Source organism: Vanellus vanellus, assembly GCF_965231255.1.
Source record: "Vanellus vanellus genome assembly, chromosome: 2".
NCBI lineage: Eukaryota > Metazoa > Chordata > Aves > Charadriiformes > Charadriidae > Vanellus > Vanellus vanellus.
The window spans coordinates 169,508,948-169,530,566 of record NC_138906.1 but is presented as its reverse complement, the minus strand read 5'-3'; the positions used below and the strand labels follow the sequence as shown (position 1 = coordinate 169,530,566).

At 57.3% G+C, this 21,619-nt stretch overlaps 6 protein-coding genes across 6 annotated transcripts; all 6 read left to right on the top strand.

Moving 5' to 3' along the window:
* Nucleotides 1–1,465: 1,465 nt before the first annotated feature.
* Nucleotides 1,466–1,780, top strand: LOC309668897 (feather keratin-like; the record flags this gene model as incomplete). The annotated part of the gene is made up of 1 exon (XM_082479438.1): nt 1,466–1,780. The coding sequence occupies one exon, from the start codon at nt 1,466–1,468 to the stop codon at nt 1,778–1,780; it is 315 nt and encodes a 104-aa protein (XP_082335564.1).
* A 3,236-nt stretch (nt 1,781–5,016) lies between these two features.
* LOC309669288 (feather keratin-like) lies at nt 5,017–5,331 on the top strand (the record flags this gene model as incomplete). The annotated part of the gene is made up of 1 exon (XM_082479906.1): nt 5,017–5,331. One exon carries the CDS (start codon nt 5,017–5,019, stop codon nt 5,329–5,331), a length of 315 nt encoding a protein of 104 aa, XP_082336032.1.
* A 3,235-nt stretch (nt 5,332–8,566) lies between these two features.
* On the top strand, nt 8,567–8,881 carry LOC309669217 (feather keratin-like; the record flags this gene model as incomplete). The annotated part of the gene is made up of 1 exon (XM_082479823.1): nt 8,567–8,881. One exon carries the CDS (start codon nt 8,567–8,569, stop codon nt 8,879–8,881), a length of 315 nt encoding a protein of 104 aa, XP_082335949.1.
* Nucleotides 8,882–12,117: 3,236 nt separating this feature from the next.
* Nucleotides 12,118–12,432, top strand: LOC309668636 (feather keratin-like; the record flags this gene model as incomplete). The annotated part of the gene is made up of 1 exon (XM_082479104.1): nt 12,118–12,432. One exon carries the CDS (start codon nt 12,118–12,120, stop codon nt 12,430–12,432), a length of 315 nt encoding a protein of 104 aa, XP_082335230.1.
* Nucleotides 12,433–15,668: 3,236 nt separating this feature from the next.
* On the top strand, nt 15,669–15,983 carry LOC309669067 (feather keratin-like; the record flags this gene model as incomplete). The annotated part of the gene is made up of 1 exon (XM_082479654.1): nt 15,669–15,983. One exon carries the CDS (start codon nt 15,669–15,671, stop codon nt 15,981–15,983), a length of 315 nt encoding a protein of 104 aa, XP_082335780.1.
* Nucleotides 15,984–19,219: 3,236 nt separating this feature from the next.
* LOC309686360 (feather keratin-like) lies at nt 19,220–19,534 on the top strand (the record flags this gene model as incomplete). Its single annotated transcript, XM_082499010.1, has 1 exon — nt 19,220–19,534. One exon carries the CDS (start codon nt 19,220–19,222, stop codon nt 19,532–19,534), a length of 315 nt encoding a protein of 104 aa, XP_082355136.1.
* Between the last annotated feature and the right edge of the window lie 2,085 nt (nt 19,535–21,619).

Below are 21,619 nucleotides of genomic sequence, written 5' to 3'. Positions count from 1 at the left end.
TATCGCTTCTTCTTAGGGATAAGAGACTGACACCTACCTCGTCACCACCTCACGTTAGGTCATTGTAGAGACCGATCAGGTGTCCCCCTCAGCCTTCTTTTTCTGCAAACAAAACACCCCCAGTTCCCCCACCCGCTCTGCAGAAGGTTTGTTCTCAATATCCCTCTCCAGCTTCGCTGCTGTTCTCCACATGTGTCACGCCAGAGACCAGGCTCAAAAAGGGCCAGCACCAGCTAAGGGGAGCGCTATGCAAGGGCCAACACAAGGCTGTGGGGAGCATGACCGCCCTCTTGACAGCACAGGGCTCGTCAACCCTCTCCCAGGCCTGCCAGGACAATGTCCTGCACTAGAAAACAGCCCTCCTCTACCTGCACTCGCTGCAACCCCCAGCAACGGCACCAAAGGGCCACAAGCCCAAAGAGGCAGCCTCCTTTCTCCCAGCTAGAAACTCCAAAGCCAGAGGGGCGACAAGACACCCACAGAGCACACCCAACGGGAAGGGACAGGCTTAGAGAGTTGGGAGCAAGGAAGAAGGAAGGGAAGGACTGAACGGCATGAAAGGGGCAGCACCTCACGTCCAGCACACATCCAAAGCCAAGAGAAGCCTGACAGGCCTGCGAGGAAATGGGGCCCCCTCGCCACAACGCACCCACAAACCACACCACACAGGTACCACGGCATGACCTCACTGACGACACCCCACCTCACCTACGCTTTGGCTGCGTCTTCTGCCCACCATGACACACGCCATCAACACCAAGCCTTTGGCCTCTAATACTGCCGCTTGAAAGCTGCTGCCAGGGCCAAGCGCACACGTCCTCAAGAGCAGGACGTGACAAGGGAGTGTTGTGGGAAGGAAAACACACCCCACCTCATTACTTCAATGGCTGTGCCATGCAAGAGCTTCTTGCTGAATAATGCTGCCATGCGCATCCGCCAACTGCTCTGACAACAGGCATCCATGCGTATCCTCCCAAAAACCTACTCTCACTTCAAAGCTTCTACCAGGGCAAGCGGACACATCCAAAAGAGGAGGACATGACAAGGGTGCGTTGTGGGAAGGCAAACACACCCCGCCTCGTTACTTGCCACGCTGCGGCATGCAAGAGCTGCTTGCTGAATGATGCTGCCATGCGCAAAGCCTGTTCCGCCCCTCGGGGACCAGCATAAAAGCCCAACCAGCGCCTCTCTCCCTCACACGCTTCTCCTCACGCCTTCTCCTCCGCGCCCTGCAAGGTGAGCCTCAGCCCCCTTCCCCTCCTTCTCCTGACCCACATGCACCTTCTCTTCCAACACGCTCTGACCACAGCCTCACCAGCCCTGACGCCTCACCACCACCCGCGCTCCCCACGCACCCGCAACAGCCCTCCCCACTCCCTCACCCTCCTGCAACATCCCCCTCACACCCCCACCACCCTACGCTTTCTCAACACCCTCTCTTCCAGGGACCCTCCACACCACACACATGGCCTGCAACGACCTCTGCCGCCCCTGCGGACCCACCCCGCTGGCTAACAGCTGCAACGAGCCCTGTGTCCGACAGTGCGAGGACTCCCGCGTCGTCATCCAGCCGCCCACCGTGGTCGTCACCCTGCCAGGACCCATCCTCAGCTCCTTCCCACAGAGCACCGCCGTCGGATCCTCCGCATCCGCTGCCGTGGGAAACGAACTCAGCTACCAGGGAGTGCCCGTCTCCTCCGGCGCCTTCGGCTACGGCTACGGCTACGGCTTGGGAGGCCTGGGCTGCTTCGGCGGCAGAAGAGGCTGCTACCCCTGCTAAGGGCCCTCGCCAGCACCCCTCATACCAACCACCCACACCATGCAAGCCGCCGCAGGGACTGAGGACGCACCTCTGGCTACTCGCTGGCACATGGCTTCGCTCTTCCTCTCAAGGCACCAAGCAAGGAAGCAGGGAAGAGGGCCAGCCCAGGCTGCTGGGAAACATGGCCCATGTGCCTCCTCCTCTTCTCCCACTTCCTTCTTTCCATCACCCTGTCTGCTAGGTCCACTACTCGCCCCTGCAAATGCCTTCACCAGCAAAGAACTTCTGCTGGGCAACTCCCACCGCACGGCTGGAAGACCTCGGGACTCCGGCAACGGCTACTGCACGCAAGGGACCTTAGCTGACGCTTGCCCTACTTGCACCTCACATGAGCTCCCTTCCACTTGCTGCTCCTGCCCTTTCCCTCTTTTCTTTCAATAAAGTTCTCCTGCATCACAGCCCGAGATGCCTCCTCTTCCTTTCTTCTCCCAAGGCTCTTCCGCCTTCACCCGGCACAAAGACAGGGCTCCACAGGCCACCAGGGTGGGTGGAAATGGGCCACAAGACCTTGCCTCGGAAATATGTCACCACCGCTACCAACAACAATGCAGATTGGCACCTGGGGGGCTTCCAGAACATGACACAAGCGTATCACTGGCATGAGGGCTTCCACATGACAGTACCCCCCTGCGTACGTCCCTGGCAAAGTCTCCCCGTGCCAGCACAGATTTGACAAACTCTCTTCCCCAGCAGGACACTCTGGGCCCTCCCAGCAAACAGAAACACAGAACCATCTGGTTCAGCAGAAACCTCTGGAGAGCATGCGCTCCAACCTCCCTGCTCCAGCAGGGCCAGCTGGAGCAGGTTGTCCAGGACCACAGCCAGTCAGATTTTCAGCATCTTCCAGGACAGAGACTCTCACCTCTTCCACCCTTTGACCACCCTCACACTAAAAAAGGATTGCCACCTTTGCCCGTGGAACTCCCATTTGGTTACACTTGTGCCCATGGATCTACTCCTGCCACTCATCACAAGCCTCTGGGCACAGCCCTCCGGCCACTTTGCACTCCACCTCACTGGCCACTTACACACCCCATACTTTCTCAGCTTCTCTAGGAGCGTGTAGTGGGACACAGAGACAAAGGCTTCATTCAAGTACAGCTCAACAACAGCCACTGCTCTCCCCTCGTCCAACACCCAGTTGCTTCAACACAGACAACACGGAGCTTGCTCAAGCACGACTTCCCCTTTGGAAATCCACGCCAACAACCCCCATCACTTCCTTCTTCTTCCTGGCTTTGGAACTTCTTTCCAGGACCATTTCCTCCGTCACCTTCCCTGGAAACTTGGTCAGGCTCACCAGTCTCTACTTTCTCACATCCTCCAGCTTCCTCTTCTTCAAGGTACGAGGGCTATCACCTTTTCTCTAGGCTTCAGGAACTGCTCCCAGGTACCATAACCTTGCCAAGCTAATGTACAGTGGCCTCCTCAAGACATCACCCGGCTCCCTCCACGTTCCCGGGTGCAGCCCGTCAGGCCCTGTGGACTTTTCTACACCCACTCCCACATTATTGAGTACAACCGTTAACTTCAGACTACCACGGCCACCACCAAACCAAATCCCTAAGTGCCACATCTACACGTATTTTCAATACGTCTCAGAATGGCGACTCAACCAGTTCACTGAGGAGCCTCTTCCAGTGCTTCATAACCCCTTTGGTGAGGATATTTTCCCATACGTCCAATGTCAACATCCCTTGGCTCAACTTGAAGACGTTACTTTGTGTCCTATCGCTTCTTCTTAGGGATAAGAGACTGACACCTACCTCGTCACCACCTCACGTTAGGTCATTGTAGAGACCGATCAGGTGTCCCCCTCAGCCTTCTTTTTCTGCAAACAAAACACCCCCAGTTCCCCCACCCGCTCTGCAGAAGGTTTGTTCTCAATATCCCTCTCCAGCTTCGCTGCTGTTCTCCACATGTGTCACGCCAGAGACCAGGCTCAAAAAGGGCCAGCACCAGCTAAGGGGAGCGCTATGCAAGGGCCAACACAAGGCTGTGGGGAGCATGACCGCCCTCTTGACAGCACAGGGCTCGTCAACCCTCTCCCAGGCCTGCCAGGACAATGTCCTGCACTAGAAAACAGCCCTCCTCTACCTGCACTCGCTGCAACCCCCAGCAACGGCACCAAAGGGCCACAAGCCCAAAGAGGCAGCCTCCTTTCTCCCAGCTAGAAACTCCAAAGCCAGAGGGGCGACAAGACACCCACAGAGCACACCCAACGGGAAGGGACAGGCTTAGAGAGTTGGGAGCAAGGAAGAAGGAAGGGAAGGACTGAACGGCATGAAAGGGGCAGCACCTCACGTCCAGCACACATCCAAAGCCAAGAGAAGCCTGACAGGCCTGCGAGGAAATGGGGCCCCCTCGCCACAACGCACCCACAAACCACACCACACAGGTACCACGGCATGACCTCACTGACGACACCCCACCTCACCTACGCTTTGGCTGCGTCTTCTGCCCACCATGACACACGCCATCAACACCAAGCCTTTGGCCTCTAATACTGCCGCTTGAAAGCTGCTGCCAGGGCCAAGCGCACACGTCCTCAAGAGCAGGACGTGACAAGGGAGTGTTGTGGGAAGGAAAACACACCCCACCTCATTACTTCAATGGCTGTGCCATGCAAGAGCTTCTTGCTGAATAATGCTGCCATGCGCATCCGCCAACTGCTCTGACAACAGGCATCCATGCGTATCCTCCCAAAAACATACTCTCACTTCAAAGCTTCTACCAGGGCAAGCGGACACATCCAAAAGAGGAGGACATGACAAGGGTGCGTTGTGGGAAGGCAAACACACCCCGCCTCGTTACTTGCCACGCTGCGGCATGCAAGAGCTGCTTGCTGAATGATGCTGCCATGCGCAAAGCCTGTTCCGCCCCTCGGGGACCAGCATAAAAGCCCAACCAGCGCCTCTCTCCCTCACACGCTTCTCCTCACGCCTTCTCCTCCGCGCCCTGCAAGGTGAGCCTCAGCCCCCTTCCCCTCCTTCTCCTGACCCACATGCACCTTCTCTTCCAACACGCTCTGACCACAGCCTCACCAGCCCTGACGCCTCACCACCACCCGCGCTCCCCACGCACCCGCAACAGCCCTCCCCACTCCCTCACCCTCCTGCAACATCCCCCTCACACCCCCACCACCCTACGCTTTCTCAACACCCTCTCTTCCAGGGACCCTCCACACCACACACATGGCCTGCAACGACCTCTGCCGCCCCTGCGGACCCACCCCGCTGGCTAACAGCTGCAACGAGCCCTGTGTCCGACAGTGCGAGGACTCCCGCGTCGTCATCCAGCCGCCCACCGTGGTCGTCACCCTGCCAGGACCCATCCTCAGCTCCTTCCCACAGAGCACCGCCGTCGGATCCTCCGCATCCGCTGCCGTGGGAAACGAACTCAGCTACCAGGGAGTGCCCGTCTCCTCCGGCGCCTTCGGCTACGGCTACGGCTACGGCTTGGGAGGCCTGGGCTGCTTCGGCGGCAGAAGAGGCTGCTACCCCTGCTAAGGGCCCTCGCCAGCACCCCTCATACCAACCACCCACACCATGCAAGCCGCCGCAGGGACTGAGGACGCACCTCTGGCTACTCGCTGGCACATGGCTTCGCTCTTCCTCTCAAGGCACCAAGCAAGGAAGCAGGGAAGAGGGCCAGCCCAGGCTGCTGGGAAACATGGCCCATGTGCCTCCTCCTCTTCTCCCACTTCCTTCTTTCCATCACCCTGTCTGCTAGGTCCACTACTCGCCCCTGCAAATGCCTTCACCAGCAAAGAACTTCTGCTGGGCAACTCCCACCGCACGGCTGGAAGACCTCGGGACTCCGGCAACGGCTACTGCACGCAAGGGACCTTAGCTGACGCTTGCCCTACTTGCACCTCACATGAGCTCCCTTCCACTTGCTGCTCCTGCCCTTTCCCTCTTTTCTTTCAATAAAGTTCTCCTGCATCACAGCCCGAGATGCCTCCTCTTCCTTTCTTCTCCCAAGGCTCTTCCGCCTTCACCCGGCACAAAGACAGGGCTCCACAGGCCACCAGGGTGGGTGGAAATGGGCCACAAGACCTTGCCTCGGAAATATGTCACCACCGCTACCAACAACAATGCAGATTGGCACCTGGGGGGCTTCCAGAACATGACACAAGCGTATCACTGGCATGAGGGCTTCCACATGACAGTACCCCCCTGCGTACGTCCCTGGCAAAGTCTCCCCGTGCCAGCACAGATTTGACAAACTCTCTTCCCCAGCAGGACACTCTGGGCCCTCCCAGCAAACAGAAACACAGAACCATCTGGTTCAGCAGAAACCTCTGGAGAGCATGCGCTCCAACCTCCCTGCTCCAGCAGGGCCAGCTGGAGCAGGTTGTCCAGGACCACAGCCAGTCAGATTTTCAGCATCTTCCAGGACAGAGACTCTCACCTCTTCCACCCTTTGACCACCCTCACACTAAAAAAGGATTGCCACCTTTGCCCGTGGAACTCCCATTTGGTTACACTTGTGCCCATGGATCTACTCCTGCCACTCATCACAAGCCTCTGGGCACAGCCCTCCGGCCACTTTGCACTCCACCTCACTGGCCACTTACACACCCCATACTTTCTCAGCTTCTCTAGGAGCGTGTAGTGGGACACAGAGACAAAGGCTTCATTCAAGTACAGCTCAACAACAGCCACTGCTCTCCCCTCGTCCAACACCCAGTTGCTTCAACACAGACAACACGGAGCTTGCTCAAGCACGACTTCCCCTTTGGAAATCCACGCCAACAACCCCCATCACTTCCTTCTTCTTCCTGGCTTTGGAACTTCTTTCCAGGACCATTTCCTCCGTCACCTTCCCTGGAAACTTGGTCAGGCTCACCAGTCTCTACTTTCTCACATCCTCCAGCTTCCTCTTCTTCAAGGTACGAGGGCTATCACCTTTTCTCTAGGCTTCAGGAACTGCTCCCAGGTACCATAACCTTGCCAAGCTAATGTACAGTGGCCTCCTCAAGACATCACCCGGCTCCCTCCATGTTCCCGGGTGCAGCCCGTCAGGCCCTGTGGACTTTTCTACACCCACTCCCACATTATTGAGTACAACCGTTAACTTCAGACTACCACGGCCACCACCAAACCAAATCCCTAAGTGCCACATCTACACGTATTTTCAATACGTCTCAGAATGGCGACTCAACCAGTTCACTGAGGAGCCTCTTCCAGTGCTTCATAACCCCTTTGGTGAGGATATTTTCCCATACGTCCAATGTCAACATCCCTTGGCTCAACTTGAAGACGTTACTTTGTGTCCTATCGCTTCTTCTTAGGGAGAAGAGACTGACACCTACCTCGTCACCACCTCACGTTAGGTCATTGTAGAGACCGATCAGGTGTCCCCCTCAGCCTTCTTTTTCTGCAAACAAAACACCCCCAGTTCCCCACCCGCTCTGCAGAAGGTTTGTTCTCAATATCCCTCTCCAGCTTCGCTGCTGTTCTCCACATGTGTCACGCCAGAGACCAGGCTCAAAAAGTGCCAGCACCAGCTAAGGGGAGCGCTATGCAAGGGCCAACACAAGGCTGTGGGGAGCATGACCGCCCTCTTGACAGCACAGGGCTCGTCAACCCTCTCCCAGGCCTGCCAGGACAATGTCCTGCACTAGAAAACAGCCCTCCTCTACCTGCACTCGCTGCAACCCCCAGCAACGGCACCAAAGGGCCACAAGCCCAAAGAGGCAGCCTCCTTTCTCCCAGCTAGAAACTCCAAAGCCAGAGGGGCGACAAGACACCCACAGAGCACACCCAACGGGAAGGGACAGGCTTAGAGAGTTGGGAGCAAGGAAGAAGGAAGGGAAGGACTGAACGGCATGAAAGGGGCAGCACCTCACGTCCAGCACACATCCAAAGCCAAGAGAAGCCTGACAGGCCTGCGAGGAAATGGGGCCCCCTCGCCACAACGCACCCACAAACCACACCACACAAGTACCACGGCATGACCTCACTGACGACACCCCACCTCACCTACGCTTTGGCTGCGTCTTCTGCCCACCATGACACACGCCATCAACACCAAGCCTTTGGCCTCTAATACTGCCGCTTGAAAGCTGCTGCCAGGGCCAAGCGCACACGTCCTCAAGAGCAGGACGTGACAAGGGAGTGTTGTGGGAAGGAAAACACACCCCACCTCATTACTTCAATGGCTGTGCCATGCAAGAGCTTCTTGCTGAATAATGCTGCCATGCGCATCCGCCAACTGCTCTGACAACAGGCATCCATGCGTATCCTCCCAAAAACCTACTCTCACTTCAAAGCTTCTACCAGGGCAAGCGGACACATCCAAAAGAGGAGGACATGACAAGGGTGCGTTGTGGGAAGGCAAACACACCCCGCCTCGTTACTTGCCACGCTGCGGCATGCAAGAGCTGCTTGCTGAATGATGCTGCCATGCGCAAAGCCTGTTCCGCCCCTCGGGGACCAGCATAAAAGCCCAACCAGCGCCTCTCTCCCTCACACGCTTCTCCTCACGCCTTCTCCTCCGCGCCCTGCAAGGTGAGCCTCAGCCCCCTTCCCCTCCTTCTCCTGACCCACATGCACCTTCTCTTCCAACACGCTCTGACCACAGCCTCACCAGCCCTGACGCCTCACCACCACCCGCGCTCCCCACGCACCCGCAACAGCCCTCCCCACTCCCTCACCCTCCTGCAACATCCCCCTCACACCCCCACCACCCTACGCTTTCTCAACACCCTCTCTTCCAGGGACCCTCCACACCACACACATGGCCTGCAACGACCTCTGCCGCCCCTGCGGACCCACCCCGCTGGCTAACAGCTGCAACGAGCCCTGTGTCCGACAGTGCGAGGACTCCCGCGTCGTCATCCAGCCGCCCACCGTGGTCGTCACCCTGCCAGGACCCATCCTCAGCTCCTTCCCACAGAGCACCGCCGTCGGATCCTCCGCATCCGCTGCCGTGGGAAACGAACTCAGCTACCAGGGAGTGCCCGTCTCCTCCGGCGCCTTCGGCTACGGCTACGGCTACGGCTTGGGAGGCCTGGGCTGCTTCGGCGGCAGAAGAGGCTGCTACCCCTGCTAAGGGCCCTCGCCAGCACCCCTCATACCAACCACCCACACCATGCAAGCCGCCGCAGGGACTGAGGACGCACCTCTGGCTACTCGCTGGCACATGGCTTCGCTCTTCCTCTCAAGGCACCAAGCAAGGAAGCAGGGAAGAGGGCCAGCCCAGGCTGCTGGGAAACATGGCCCATGTGCCTCCTCCTCTTCTCCCACTTCCTTCTTTCCATCACCCTGTCTGCTAGGTCCACTACTCGCCCCTGCAAATGCCTTCACCAGCAAAGAACTTCTGCTGGGCAACTCCCACCGCACGGCTGGAAGACCTCGGGACTCCGGCAACGGCTACTGCACGCAAGGGACCTTAGCTGACGCTTGCCCTACTTGCACCTCACATGAGCTCCCTTCCACTTGCTGCTCCTGCCCTTTCCCTCTTTTCTTTCAATAAAGTTCTCCTGCATCACAGCTCAAGATGCCTCCTCTTCTTTTCTTCTCCCAAGGCTCTTCCGCCTTCACCCGGCACAAAGACAGGGCTCCACAGGCCACCAGGGTGGGTGGAAATGGGCCACAAGACCTTGCCTCGGAAATATGTCACCACCGCTACCAACAACAATGCAGATTGGCACCTGGGGGGCTTCCAGAACATGACACAAGCGTATCACTGGCATGAGGGCTTCCACATGACAGTACCCCCCTGCGTACGTCCCTGGCAAAGTCTCCCCGTGCCAGCACAGATTTGACAAACTCTCTTCCCCAGCAGGACACTCTGGGCCCTCCCAGCAAACAGAAACACAGAACCATCTGGTTCAGCAGAAACCTCTGGAGAGCATGCGCTCCAACCTCCCTGCTCCAGCAGGGCCAGCTGGAGCAGGTTGTCCAGGACCACAGCCAGTCAGATTTTCAGCATCTTCCAGGACAGAGACTCTCACCTCTTCCACCCTTTGACCACCCTCACACTAAAAAAGGATTGCCACCTTTGCCCGTGGAACTCCCATTTGGTTACACTTGTGCCCATGGATCTACTCCTGCCACTCATCACAAGCCTCTGGGCACAGCCCTCCGGCCACTTTGCACTCCACCTCACTGGCCACTTACACACCCCATACTTTCTCAGCTTCTCTAGGAGCGTGTAGTGGGACACAGAGACAAAGGCTTCATTCAAGTACAGCTCAACAACAGCCACTGCTCTCCCCTCGTCCAACACCCAGTTGCTTCAACACAGACAACACGGAGCTTGCTCAAGCGCGACTTCCCCTTTGGAAATCCACGCCAACAACCCCCATCACTTCCTTCTTCTTCCTGGCTTTGGAACTTCTTTCCAGGACCATTTCCTCCGTCACCTTCCCTGGAAACTTGGTCAGGCTCACCAGTCTCTACTTTCTCACATCCTCCAGCTTCCTCTTCTTCAAGGTACGAGGGCTATCACCTTTTCTCTAGGCTTCAGGAACTGCTCCCAGGTACCATAACCTTGCCAAGCTAATGTACAGTGGCCTCCTCAAGACATCACCCGGCTCCCTCCACGTTCCCGGGTGCAGCCCGTCAGGCCCTGTGGACTTTTCTACACCCACTCCCACATTATTGACTACAACCGTTAACTTCAGACTACCACGGCCACCACCAAACCAAATCCCTAAGTGCCACATCTACACGTATTTTCAATACGTCTCAGAATGGCGACTCAACCAGTTCACTGAGGAGCCTCTTCCAGTGCTTCATAACCCCTTTGGTGAGGATATTTTCCCATACGTCCAATGTCAACATCCCTTGGCTCAACTTGAAGACGTTACTTTGTGTCCTATCGCTTCTTCTTAGGGAGAAGAGACTGACACCTACCTCGTCACCACCTCACGTTAGGTCATTGTAGAGACCGATCAGGTGTCCCCCTCAGCCTTCTTTTTCTGCAAACAAAACACCCCCAGTTCCCCCACCCGCTCTGCAGAAGGTTTGTTCTCAATATCCCTCTCCAGCTTTGCTGCTGTTCTCCACATGTGTCACGCCAGACACCAGGCTCAAAAAGGGCCAGCACCAGCTAAGGGGAGCGCTATGCAAGGGCCAACACAAGGCTGTGGGGAGCATGACCGCCCTCTTGACAGCACAGGGCTCGTCAACCCTCTCCCAGGCCTGCCAGGACAATGTCCTGCACTAGAAAACAGCCCTCCTCTACCTGCACTCGCTGCAACCCCCAGCAACGGCACCAAAGGGCCACAAGCCCAAAGAGGCAGCCTCCTTTCTCCCAGCTAGAAACTCCAAAGCCAGAGGGGCGACAAGACACCCACAGAGCACACCCAACGGGAAGGGACAGGCTTAGAGAGTTGGGAGCAAGGAAGAAGGAAGGGAAGGACTGAACGGCATGAAAGGGGCAGCACCTCACGTCCAGCACACATCCAAAGCCAAGAGAAGCCTGACAGGCCTGCGAGGAAATGGGGCCCCCTCGCCACAACGCACCCACAAACCACACCACACAAGTACCATGGGATGACCTCACTGACGACACCCCACCTCACCTACGCTTTGGCTGCGTCTTCTGCCCACCATGACACACGCCATCAACACCAAGCCTTTGGCCTCTAATACTGCCGCTTGAAAGCTGCTGCCAGGGCCAAGCGCACACGTCCTCAAGAGCAGGACGTGACAAGGGAGTGTTGTGGGAAGGAAAACACACCCCACCTCATTACTTCAATGGCTGTGCCATGCAAGAGCTTCTTGCTGAATAATGCTGCCATGCGCATCCGCCAACTGCTCTGACAACAGGCATCCATGCGTATCCTCCCAAAAACCTACTCTCACTTCAAAGCTTCTACCAGGGCAAGCGGACACATCCAAAAGAGGAGGACATGACAAGGGTGCGTTGTGGGAAGGCAAACACACCCCGCCTCGTTACTTGCCACGCTGCGGCATGCAAGAGCTGCTTGCTGAATGATGCTGCCATGCGCAAAGCCTGTCCCGCCCCTCGGGGACCAGCATAAAAGCCCAACCAGCGCCTCTCTCCCTCACACGCTTCTCCTCACGCCTTCTCCTCCGCGCCCTGCAAGGTGAGCCTCAGCTCCCTTCCCCTCCTTCTCCTGACCCACATGCACCTTCTTTTCCAACACGCTCTGACCACAGCCTCACCAGCCCTGACGCCTCACCACCACCCGCGCTCCCCACGCACCCGCAACAGCCCTCCCCACTCCCTCACCCTCCTGCAACATCCCCCTCACACCCCCACCACCCTACGCTTTCTCAACACCCTCTCTTCCAGGGACCCTCCACACCACACACATGGCCTGCAACGACCTCTGCCGCCCCTGCGGACCCACCCCGCTGGCTAACAGCTGCAACGAGCCCTGTGTCCGACAGTGCGAGGACTCCCGCGTCGTCATCCAGCCGCCCACCGTGGTCGTCACCCTGCCAGGACCCATCCTCAGCTCCTTCCCACAGAGCACCGCCGTCGGATCCTCCGCATCCGCTGCCGTGGGAAACGAACTCAGCTACCAGGGAGTGCCCGTCTCCTCCGGCGCCTTCGGCTACGGCTACGGCTACGGCTTGGGAGGCCTGGGCTGCTTCGGCGGCAGAAGAGGCTGCTACCCCTGCTAAGGGCCCTCGCCAGCACCCCTCATACCAACCACCCACACCATGCAAGCCGCCGCAGGGACTGAGGACGCACCTCTGGCTACCCGCTGGCACATGGCTTCGCTCCTCCTCTCAAGGCACCAAGCAAGGAAGCAGGGAAGAGGGCCAGCCCAGGCTGCTGGGAAACATGGCCCATGTGCCTCCTCCTCTTCTCCCACTTCCTTCTTTCCATCACCCTGTCTGCTAGGTCCACTACTCGCCCCTGCAAATGCCTTCACCAGCAAAGAACTTCTGCTGGGCAACTCCCACCGCACGGCTGGAAGACCTCGGGACTCCGGCAACGGCTACTGCACGCAAGGGACCTTAGCTGACGCTTGCCCTACTTGCACCTCACATGAGCTCCCTTCCACTTGCTGCTCCTGCCCTTTCCCTCTTTTCTTTCAATAAAGTTCTCCTGCATCACAGCTCAAGATGCCTCCTCTTCTTTTCTTCTCCCAAGGCTCTTCCGCCTTCACCCGGCACAAAGACAGGGCTCCACAGGCCACCAGGGTGGGTGGAAATGGGCCACAAGACCTTGCCTCGGAAATATGTCACCACCGCTACCAACAACAACGCAGATTGGCACCTGGGGGGCTTCCAGAACATGACACAAGCGTATCACTGGCATGAGGGCTTCCACATGACAGTACCCCCCTGCGTACGTCCCTGGCAAAGTCTCCCCGTGCCAGCACAGATTTGACAAACTCTCTTCCCCAGCAGGACACTCTGGGCCCTCCCAGCAAACAGAAACACAGAACCATCTGGTTCAGCAGAAACCTCTGGAGAGCATGCGCTCCAACCTCCCTGCTCCAGCAGGGCCAGCTGGAGCAGGTTGTCCAGGACCACAGCCAGTCAGATTTTCAGCATCTTCCAGGACAGAGACTCTCACCTCTTCCACCCTTTGACCACCCTCACACTAAAAAAGGATTGCCACCTTTGCCCGTGGAACTCCCATTTGGTTACACTTGTGCCCATGGATCTACTCCTGCCACTCATCACAAGCCTCTGGGCACAGCCCTCCGGCCACTTTGCACTCCACCTCACTGGCCACTTACACACCCCATACTTTCTCAGCTTCTCTAGGAGCGTGTAGTGGGACACAGAGACAAAGGCTTCATTCAAGTACAGCTCAACAACAGCCACTGCTCTCCCCTCGTCCAACACCCAGTTGCTTCAACACAGACAACACGGAGCTTGCTCAAGCGCGACTTCCCCTTTGGAAATCCACGCCAACAACCCCCATCACTTCCTTCTTCTTCCTGGCTTTGGAACTTCTTTCCAGGACCATTTCCTCCGTCACCTTCCCTGGAAACTTGGTCAGGCTCACCAGTCTCTACTTTCTCACATCCTCCAGCTTCCTCTTCTTCAAGGTACGAGGGCTATCACCTTTTCTCTAGGCTTCAGGAACTGCTCCCAGGTACCATAACCTTGCCAAGCTAATGTACAGTGGCCTCCTCAAGACATCACCCGGCTCCCTCCACGTTCCCGGGTGCAGCCCGTCAGGCCCTGTGGACTTTTCTACACCCACTCCCACATTATTGACTACAACCGTTAACTTCAGACTACCACGGCCACCACCAAACCAAATCCCTAAGTGCCACATCTACACGTATTTTCAATACGTCTCAGAATGGCGACTCAACCAGTTCACTGAGGAGCCTCTTCCAGTGCTTCATAACCCCTTTGGTGAGGATATTTTCCCATACGTCCAATGTCAACATCCCTTGGCTCAACTTGAAGACGTTACTTTGTGTCCTATCGCTTCTTCTTAGGGATAAGAGACTGACACCTACCTCGTCACCACCTCACGTTAGGTCATTGTAGAGACCGATCAGGTGTCCCCCTCAGCCTTCTTTTTCTGCAAACAAAACACCCCCAGTTCCCCCACCCGCTCTGCAGAAGGTTTGTTCTCAATATCCCTCTCCAGCTTCGCTGCTGTTCTCCACATGTGTCACGCCAGAGACCAGGCTCAAAAAGGGCCAGCACCAGCTAAGGGGAGCGCTATGCAAGGGCCAACACAAGGCTGTGGGGAGCATGACCGCCCTCTTGACAGCACAGGGCTCGTCAACCCTCTCCCAGGCCTGCCAGGACAATGTCCTGCACTAGAAAACAGCCCTCCTCTACCTGCACTCGCTGCAACCCCCAGCAACGGCACCAAAGGGCCACAAGCCCAAAGAGGCAGCCTCCTTTCTCCCAGCTAGAAACTCCAAAGCCAGAGGGGCGACAAGACACCCACAGAGCACACCCAACGGGAAGGGACAGGCTTAGAGAGTTGGGAGCAAGGAAGAAGGAAGGGAAGGACTGAACGGCATGAAAGGGGCAGCACCTCACGTCCAGCACACATCCAAAGCCAAGAGAAGCCTGACAGGCCTGCGAGGAAATGGGGCCCCCTCGCCACAACGCACCCACAAACCACACCACACAGGTACCATGGGATGACCTCACTGACGACACCCCACCTCACCTACGCTTTGGCTGCGTCTTCTGCCCACCATGACACACGCCATCAACACCAAGCCTTTGGCCTCTAATACTGCCGCTTGAAAGCTGCTGCCAGGGCCAAGCGCACACGTCCTCAAGAGCAGGACGTGACAAGGGAGTGTTGTGGGAAGGAAAACACACCCCACCTCATTACTTCAATGGCTGTGCCATGCAAGAGCTTCTTGCTGAATAATGCTGCCATGCGCATCCGCCAACTGCTCTGACAACAGGCATCCATGCGTATCCTCCCAAAAACCTACTCTCACTTCAAAGCTTCTACCAGGGCAAGCGGACACATCCAAAAGAGGAGGACATGACAAGGGTGCGTTGTGGGAAGGCAAACACACCCCGCCTCGTTACTTGCCACGCTGCGGCATGCAAGAGCTGCTTGCTGAATGATGCTGCCATGCGCAAAGCCTGTCCCGCCCCTCGGGGACCAGCATAAAAGCCCAACCAGCGCCTCTCTCCCTCACACGCTTCTCCTCACGCCTTCTCCTCCGCGCCCTGCAAGGTGAGCCTCAGCCCCCTTCCCCTCCTTCTCCTGACCCACATGCACCTTCTCTTCCAACACGCTCTGACCACAGCCTCACCAGCCCTGACGCCTCACCACCACCCGCGCTCCCCACGCACCCGCAACAGCCCTCCCCACTCCCTCACCCTCCTGCAACATCCCCCTCACACCCCCACCACCCTACGCTTTCTCAACACCCTCTCTTCCAGGGACCCTCCACACCACACACATGGCCTGCAACGACCTCTGCCGCCCCTGCGGACCCACCCCGCTGGCTAACAGCTGCAACGAGCCCTGTGTCCGACAGTGCGAGGACTCCCGCGTCGTCATCCAGCCGCCCACCGTGGTCGTCACCCTGCCAGGACCCATCCTCAGCTCCTTCCCACAGAGCACCGCCGTCGGATCCTCCGCATCCGCTGCCGTGGGAAACGAACTCAGCTACCAGGGAGTGCCCGTCTCCTCCGGCGCCTTCGGCTACGGCTACGGCTACGGCTTGGGAGGCCTGGGCTGCTTCGGAGGCAGAAGAGGCTGCTACCCCTGCTAAGGGCCCTCGCCAGCACCCCTCATACCAACCACCCACACCATGCAAGCCGCCGCAGGGACTGAGGACGCACCTCTGGCTACCCGCTGGCACATGGCTTCGCTCCTCCTCTCAAGGCACCAAGCAAGGAAGCAGGGAAGAGGGCCAGCCCAGGCTGCTGGGAAACATGGCCCATGTGCCTCCTCCTCTTCTCCCACTTCCTTCTTTCCATCACCCTGTCTGCTAGGTCCACTACTCGCCCCTGCAAATGCCTTCACCAGCAAAGAACTTCTGCTGGGCAACTCCCACCGCACGGCTGGAAGACCTCAGGACTCCGGCAACGGCTACTGCACGCAAGGGACCTTAGCTGACGCTTGCCCTACTTGCACCTCACATGAGCTCCCTTCCACTTGCTGCTCCTGCCCTTTCCCTCTTTTCTTTCAATAAAGTTCTCCTGCATCACAGCTCAAGATGCCTCCTCTTCCTTTCTTCTCCCAAGGCTCTTCCGCCTTCACCCGGCACAAAGACAGGGCTCCACAGGCCACCAGGGTGGGTGGAAATGGGCCACAAGACCTTGCCTCGGAAATATGTCACCACCGCTACCAACAACAATGCAGATTGGCACCTGGGGGGCTTCCAGAACATGACACGAGCGTATCACTGGTATGAAGGCTTCCACATGACAGTACCCCCCTGCGTACGTCCCTGGCAAAGTCTCCCCGTGCCAGCACAGATTTGACAAACTCTCTTCCCCAGCAGGACACTCTGGGCCCTCCCAGCAAACAGAAACACAGAACCATCTGGTTCAGCAGAAACCTCTGGAGAGCATGCGCTCCAACCTCCCTGCTCCAGCAGGGCCAGCTGGAGCAGGTTGTCCAGGACCACAGCCAGTCAGATTTTCAGCATCTTCCAGGACAGAGACTCTCACCTCTTCCACCCTTTGACCACCCTCACACTAAAAAAGGATTGCCACCTTTGCCCGTGGAACTCCCATTTGGTTACACTTGTGCCCATGGATCTACTCCTGCCACTCATCACAAGCCTCTGGGCACAGCCCTCCGGCCACTTTGCACTCCACCTCACTGGCCACTTACACACCCCATACTTTCTCAGCTTCTCTAGGAGCGTGTAGTGGGACACAGAGACAAAGGCTTCATTCAAGTACAGCTCAACAACAGCCACTGCTCTCCCCTCGTCCAACACCCAGTTGCTTCAACACAGACAACACGGAGCTTGCTCAAGCGCGACTTCCCCTTTGGAAATCCACGCCAACAACCCCCATCACTTCCTTCTTCTTCCTGGCTTTGGAACTTCTTTCCAGGACCATTTCCTCCGTCACCTTCCCTGGAAACTTGGTCAGGCTCACCAGTCTCTACTTTCTCACATCCTCCAGCTTCCTCTTCTTCAAGGTACGAGGGCTATCACCTTTTCTCTAGGCTTCAGGAACTGCTCCCAGGTACCATAACCTTGCCAAGCTAATGTACAGTGGCCTCCTCAAGACATCACCCGGCTCCCTCCACGTTCCCGGGTGCAGCCCGTCAGGCCCTGTGGACTTTTCTACACCCACTCCCACATTATTGAGTACAACCGTTAACTTCAGACTACCACGGCCACCACCAAACCAAATCCCTAAGTGCCACATCTACACGTATTTTCAATACGTCTCAGAATGGCGACTCAACCAGTTCACTGAGGAGCCTCTTCCAGTGCTTCATAACCCCTTTGGTGAGGATATTTTCCCATACGTCCAATGTCAACATCCCTTGGCTCAACTTGAAGACGTTACTTTGTGTCCTATCGCTTCTTCTTAGGGATAAGAGACTGACACCTACCTCGTCACCACCTCACGTTAGGTCATTGTAGAGACCGATCAGGTGTCCCCCTCAGCCTTCTTTTTCTGCAAACAAAACACCCCCAGTTCCCCCACCCGCTCTGCAGAAGGTTTGTTCTCAATATCCCTCTCCAGCTTCGCTGCTGTTCTCCACATGTGTCACGCCAGAGACCAGGCTCAAAAAGGGCCAGCACCAGCTAAGGGGAGCGCTATGCAAGGGCCAACACAAGGCTGTGGGGAGCATGACCGCCCTCTTGACAGCACAGGGCTCGTCAACCCTCTCCCAGGCCTGCCAGGACAATGTCCTGCACTAGAAAACAGCCCTCCTCTACCTGCACTCGCTGCAACCCCCAGCAACGGCACCAAAGGGCCACAAGCCCAAAGAGGCAGCCTCCTTTCTCCCAGCTAGAAACTCCAAAGCCAGAGGGGCGACAAGACACCCACAGAGCACACCCAACGGGAAGGGACAGGCTTAGAGAGTTGGGAGCAAGGAAGAAGGAAGGGAAGGACTGAACGGCATGAAAGGGGCAGCACCTCACGTCCAGCACACATCCAAAGCCAAGAGAAGCCTGACAGGCCTGCGAGGAAATGGGGCCCCCTCGCCACAACGCACCCACAAACCACACCACACAGGTACCATGGGATGACCTCACTGACGACACCCCACCTCACCTACGCTTTGGCTGCGTCTTCTGCCCACCATGACACACGCCATCAACACCAAGCCTTTGGCCTCTAATACTGCCGCTTGAAAGCTGCTGCCAGGGCCAAGCGCACACGTCCTCAAGAGCAGGACGTGACAAGGGAGTGTTGTGGGAAGGAAAACACACCCCACCTCATTACTTCAATGGCTGTGCCATGCAAGAGCTTCTTGCTGAATAATGCTGCCATGCGCATCCGCCAACTGCTCTGACAACAGGCATCCATGCGTATCCTCCCAAAAACCTACTCTCACTTCAAAGCTTCTACCAGGGCAAGCGGACACATCCAAAAGAGGAGGACATGACAAGGGTGCGTTGTGGGAAGGCAAACACACCCCGCCTCGTTACTTGCCACGCTGCGGCATGCAAGAGCTGCTTGCTGAATGATGCTGCCATGCGCAAAGCCTGTCCCGCCCCTCGGGGACCAGCATAAAAGCCCAACCAGCGCCTCTCTCCCTCACACGCTTCTCCTCACGCCTTCTCCTCCGCGCCCTGCAAGGTGAGCCTCAGCCCCCTTCCCCTCCTTCTCCTGACCCACATGCACCTTCTCTTCCAACACGCTCTGACCACAGCCTCACCAGCCCTGACGCCTCACCACCACCCGCGCTCCCCACGCACCCGCAACAGCCCTCCCCACTCCCTCACCCTCCTGCAACATCCCCCTCACACCCCCACCACCCTACGCTTTCTCAACACCCTCTCTTCCAGGGACCCTCCACACCACACACATGGCCTGCAACGACCTCTGCCGCCCCTGCGGACCCACCCCGCTGGCTAACAGCTGCAACGAGCCCTGTGTCCGACAGTGCGAGGACTCCCGCGTCGTCATCCAGCCTTCCACCGTGGTCGTCACCCTGCCAGGACCCATCCTCAGCTCCTTCCCACAGAGCACCGCCGTCGGATCCTCCGCATCCGCTGCCGTGGGAAACGAACTCAGCTACCAGGGAGTGCCCGTCTCCTCCGGCGCCTTCGGCTACGGCTACGGCTACGGCTTGGGAGGCCTGGGCTGCTTCGGCGGCAGAAGAGGCTGCTACCCCTGCTAAGGGCCCTCGCCAGCACCCCTCATACCAACCACCCACACCATGCAAGCCGCCGCAGGGACTGAGGACGCACCTCTGGCTACCCGCTGGCACATGGCTTCGCTCCTCCTCTCAAGGCACCAAGCAAGGAAGCAGGGAAGAGGGCCAGCCCAGGCTGCTGGGAAACATGGCCCATGTGCCTCCTCCTCTTCTCCCACTTCCTTCTTTCCATCACCCTGTCTGCTAGGTCCACTACTCGCCCCTGCAAATGCCTTCACCAGCAAAGAACTTCTGCTGGGCAACTCCCACCGCACGGCTGGAAGACCTCAGGACTCCGGCAACGGCTACTGCACGCAAGGGACCTTAGCTGACGCTTGCCCTACTTGCACCTCACATGAGCTCCCTTCCACTTGCTGCTCCTGCCCTTTCCCTCTTTTCTTTCAATAAAGTTCTCCTGCATCACAGCTCAAGATGCCTCCTCTTCCTTTCTTCTCCCAAGGCTCTTCCGCCTTCACCCGGCACAAAGACAGGGCTCCACAGGCCACCAGGGTGGGTGGAAATGGGCCACAAGACCTTGCCTCGGAAATATGTCACCACCGCTACCAACAACAATGCAGATTGGCACCTGGGGGGCTTCCAGAACATGACACGAGCGTATCACTGGTATGAAGGCTTCCACATGACAGTACCCCCCTGCGTACGTCCCTGGCAAAGTCTCCCCGTGCCAGCACAGATTTGACAAACTCTCTTCCCCAGCAGGACACTCTGGGCCCTCCCAGCAAACAGAAACACAGAACCATCTGGTTCAGCAGAAACCTCTGGAGAGCATGCGCTCCAACCTCCCTGCTCCAGCAGGGCCAGCTGGAGCAGGTTGTCCAGGACCACAGCCAGTCAGATTTTCAGCATCTTCCAGGACAGAGACTCTCACCTCTTCCACCCTTTGACCACCCTCACACTAAAAAAGGATTGCCACCTTTGCCCGTGGAACTCCCATTTGGTTACACTTGTGCCCATGGATCTACTCCTGCCACTCATCACAAGCCTCTGGGCACAGCCCTCCGGCCACTTTGCACTCCACCTCACTGGCCACTTACACACCCCATACTTTCTCAGCTTCTCTAGGAGCGTGTAGTGGGACACAGAGACAAAGGCTTCATTCAAGTACAGCTCAACAACAGCCACTGCTCTCCCCTCGTCCAACACCCAGTTGCTTCAACACAGACAACACGGAGCTTGCTCAAGCGCGACTTCCCCTTTGGAAATCCACGCCAACAACCCCCATCACTTCCTTCTTCTTCCTGGCTTTGGAACTTCTTTCCAGGACCATTTCCTCCGTCACCTTCCCTGGAAACTTGGTCAGGCTCACCAGTCTCTACTTTCTCACATCCTCCAGCTTCCTCTTCTTCAAGGTACGAGGGCTATCACCTTTTCTCTAGGCTTCAGGAACTGCTCCCAGGTACCATAACCTTGCCAAGCTAATGTACAGTGGCCTCCTCAAGACATCACCCGGCTCCCTCCACGTTCCCGGGTGCAGCCCGTCAGGCCCTGTGGACTTTTCTACACCCACTCCCACATTATTGACTACAACCGTTAACTTCAGACTACCACGGCCACCACCAAACCAAATCCCTAAGTGCCACATCTACACGTATTTTCAATACGTCTCAGAATGGCGACTCAACCAGTTCACTGAGGAGCCTCTTCCAGTGCTTCATAACCCCTTTGGTGAGGATATTTTCCCATACGTCCAATGTCAACATCCCTTGGCTCAACTTGAAGACGTTACTTTGTGTCCTATCGCTTCTTCTTAGGGATAAGAGACTGACACCTACCTCGTCACCACCTCACGTTAGGTCATTGTAGAGACCGATCAGGTGTCCCCCTCAGCCTTCTTTTTCTGCAAACAAAACACCCCCAGTTCCCCCACCCGCTCTGCAGAAGGTTTGTTCTCAATATCCCTCTCCAGCTTCGCTGCTGTTCTCCACATGTGTCACGCCAGAGACCAGGCTCAAAAAGTGCCAGCACCAGCTAAGGGGAGCGCTATGCAAGGGCCAACACAAGGCTGTGGGGAGCATGACCGCCCTCTTGACAGCACAGGGCTCGTCAACC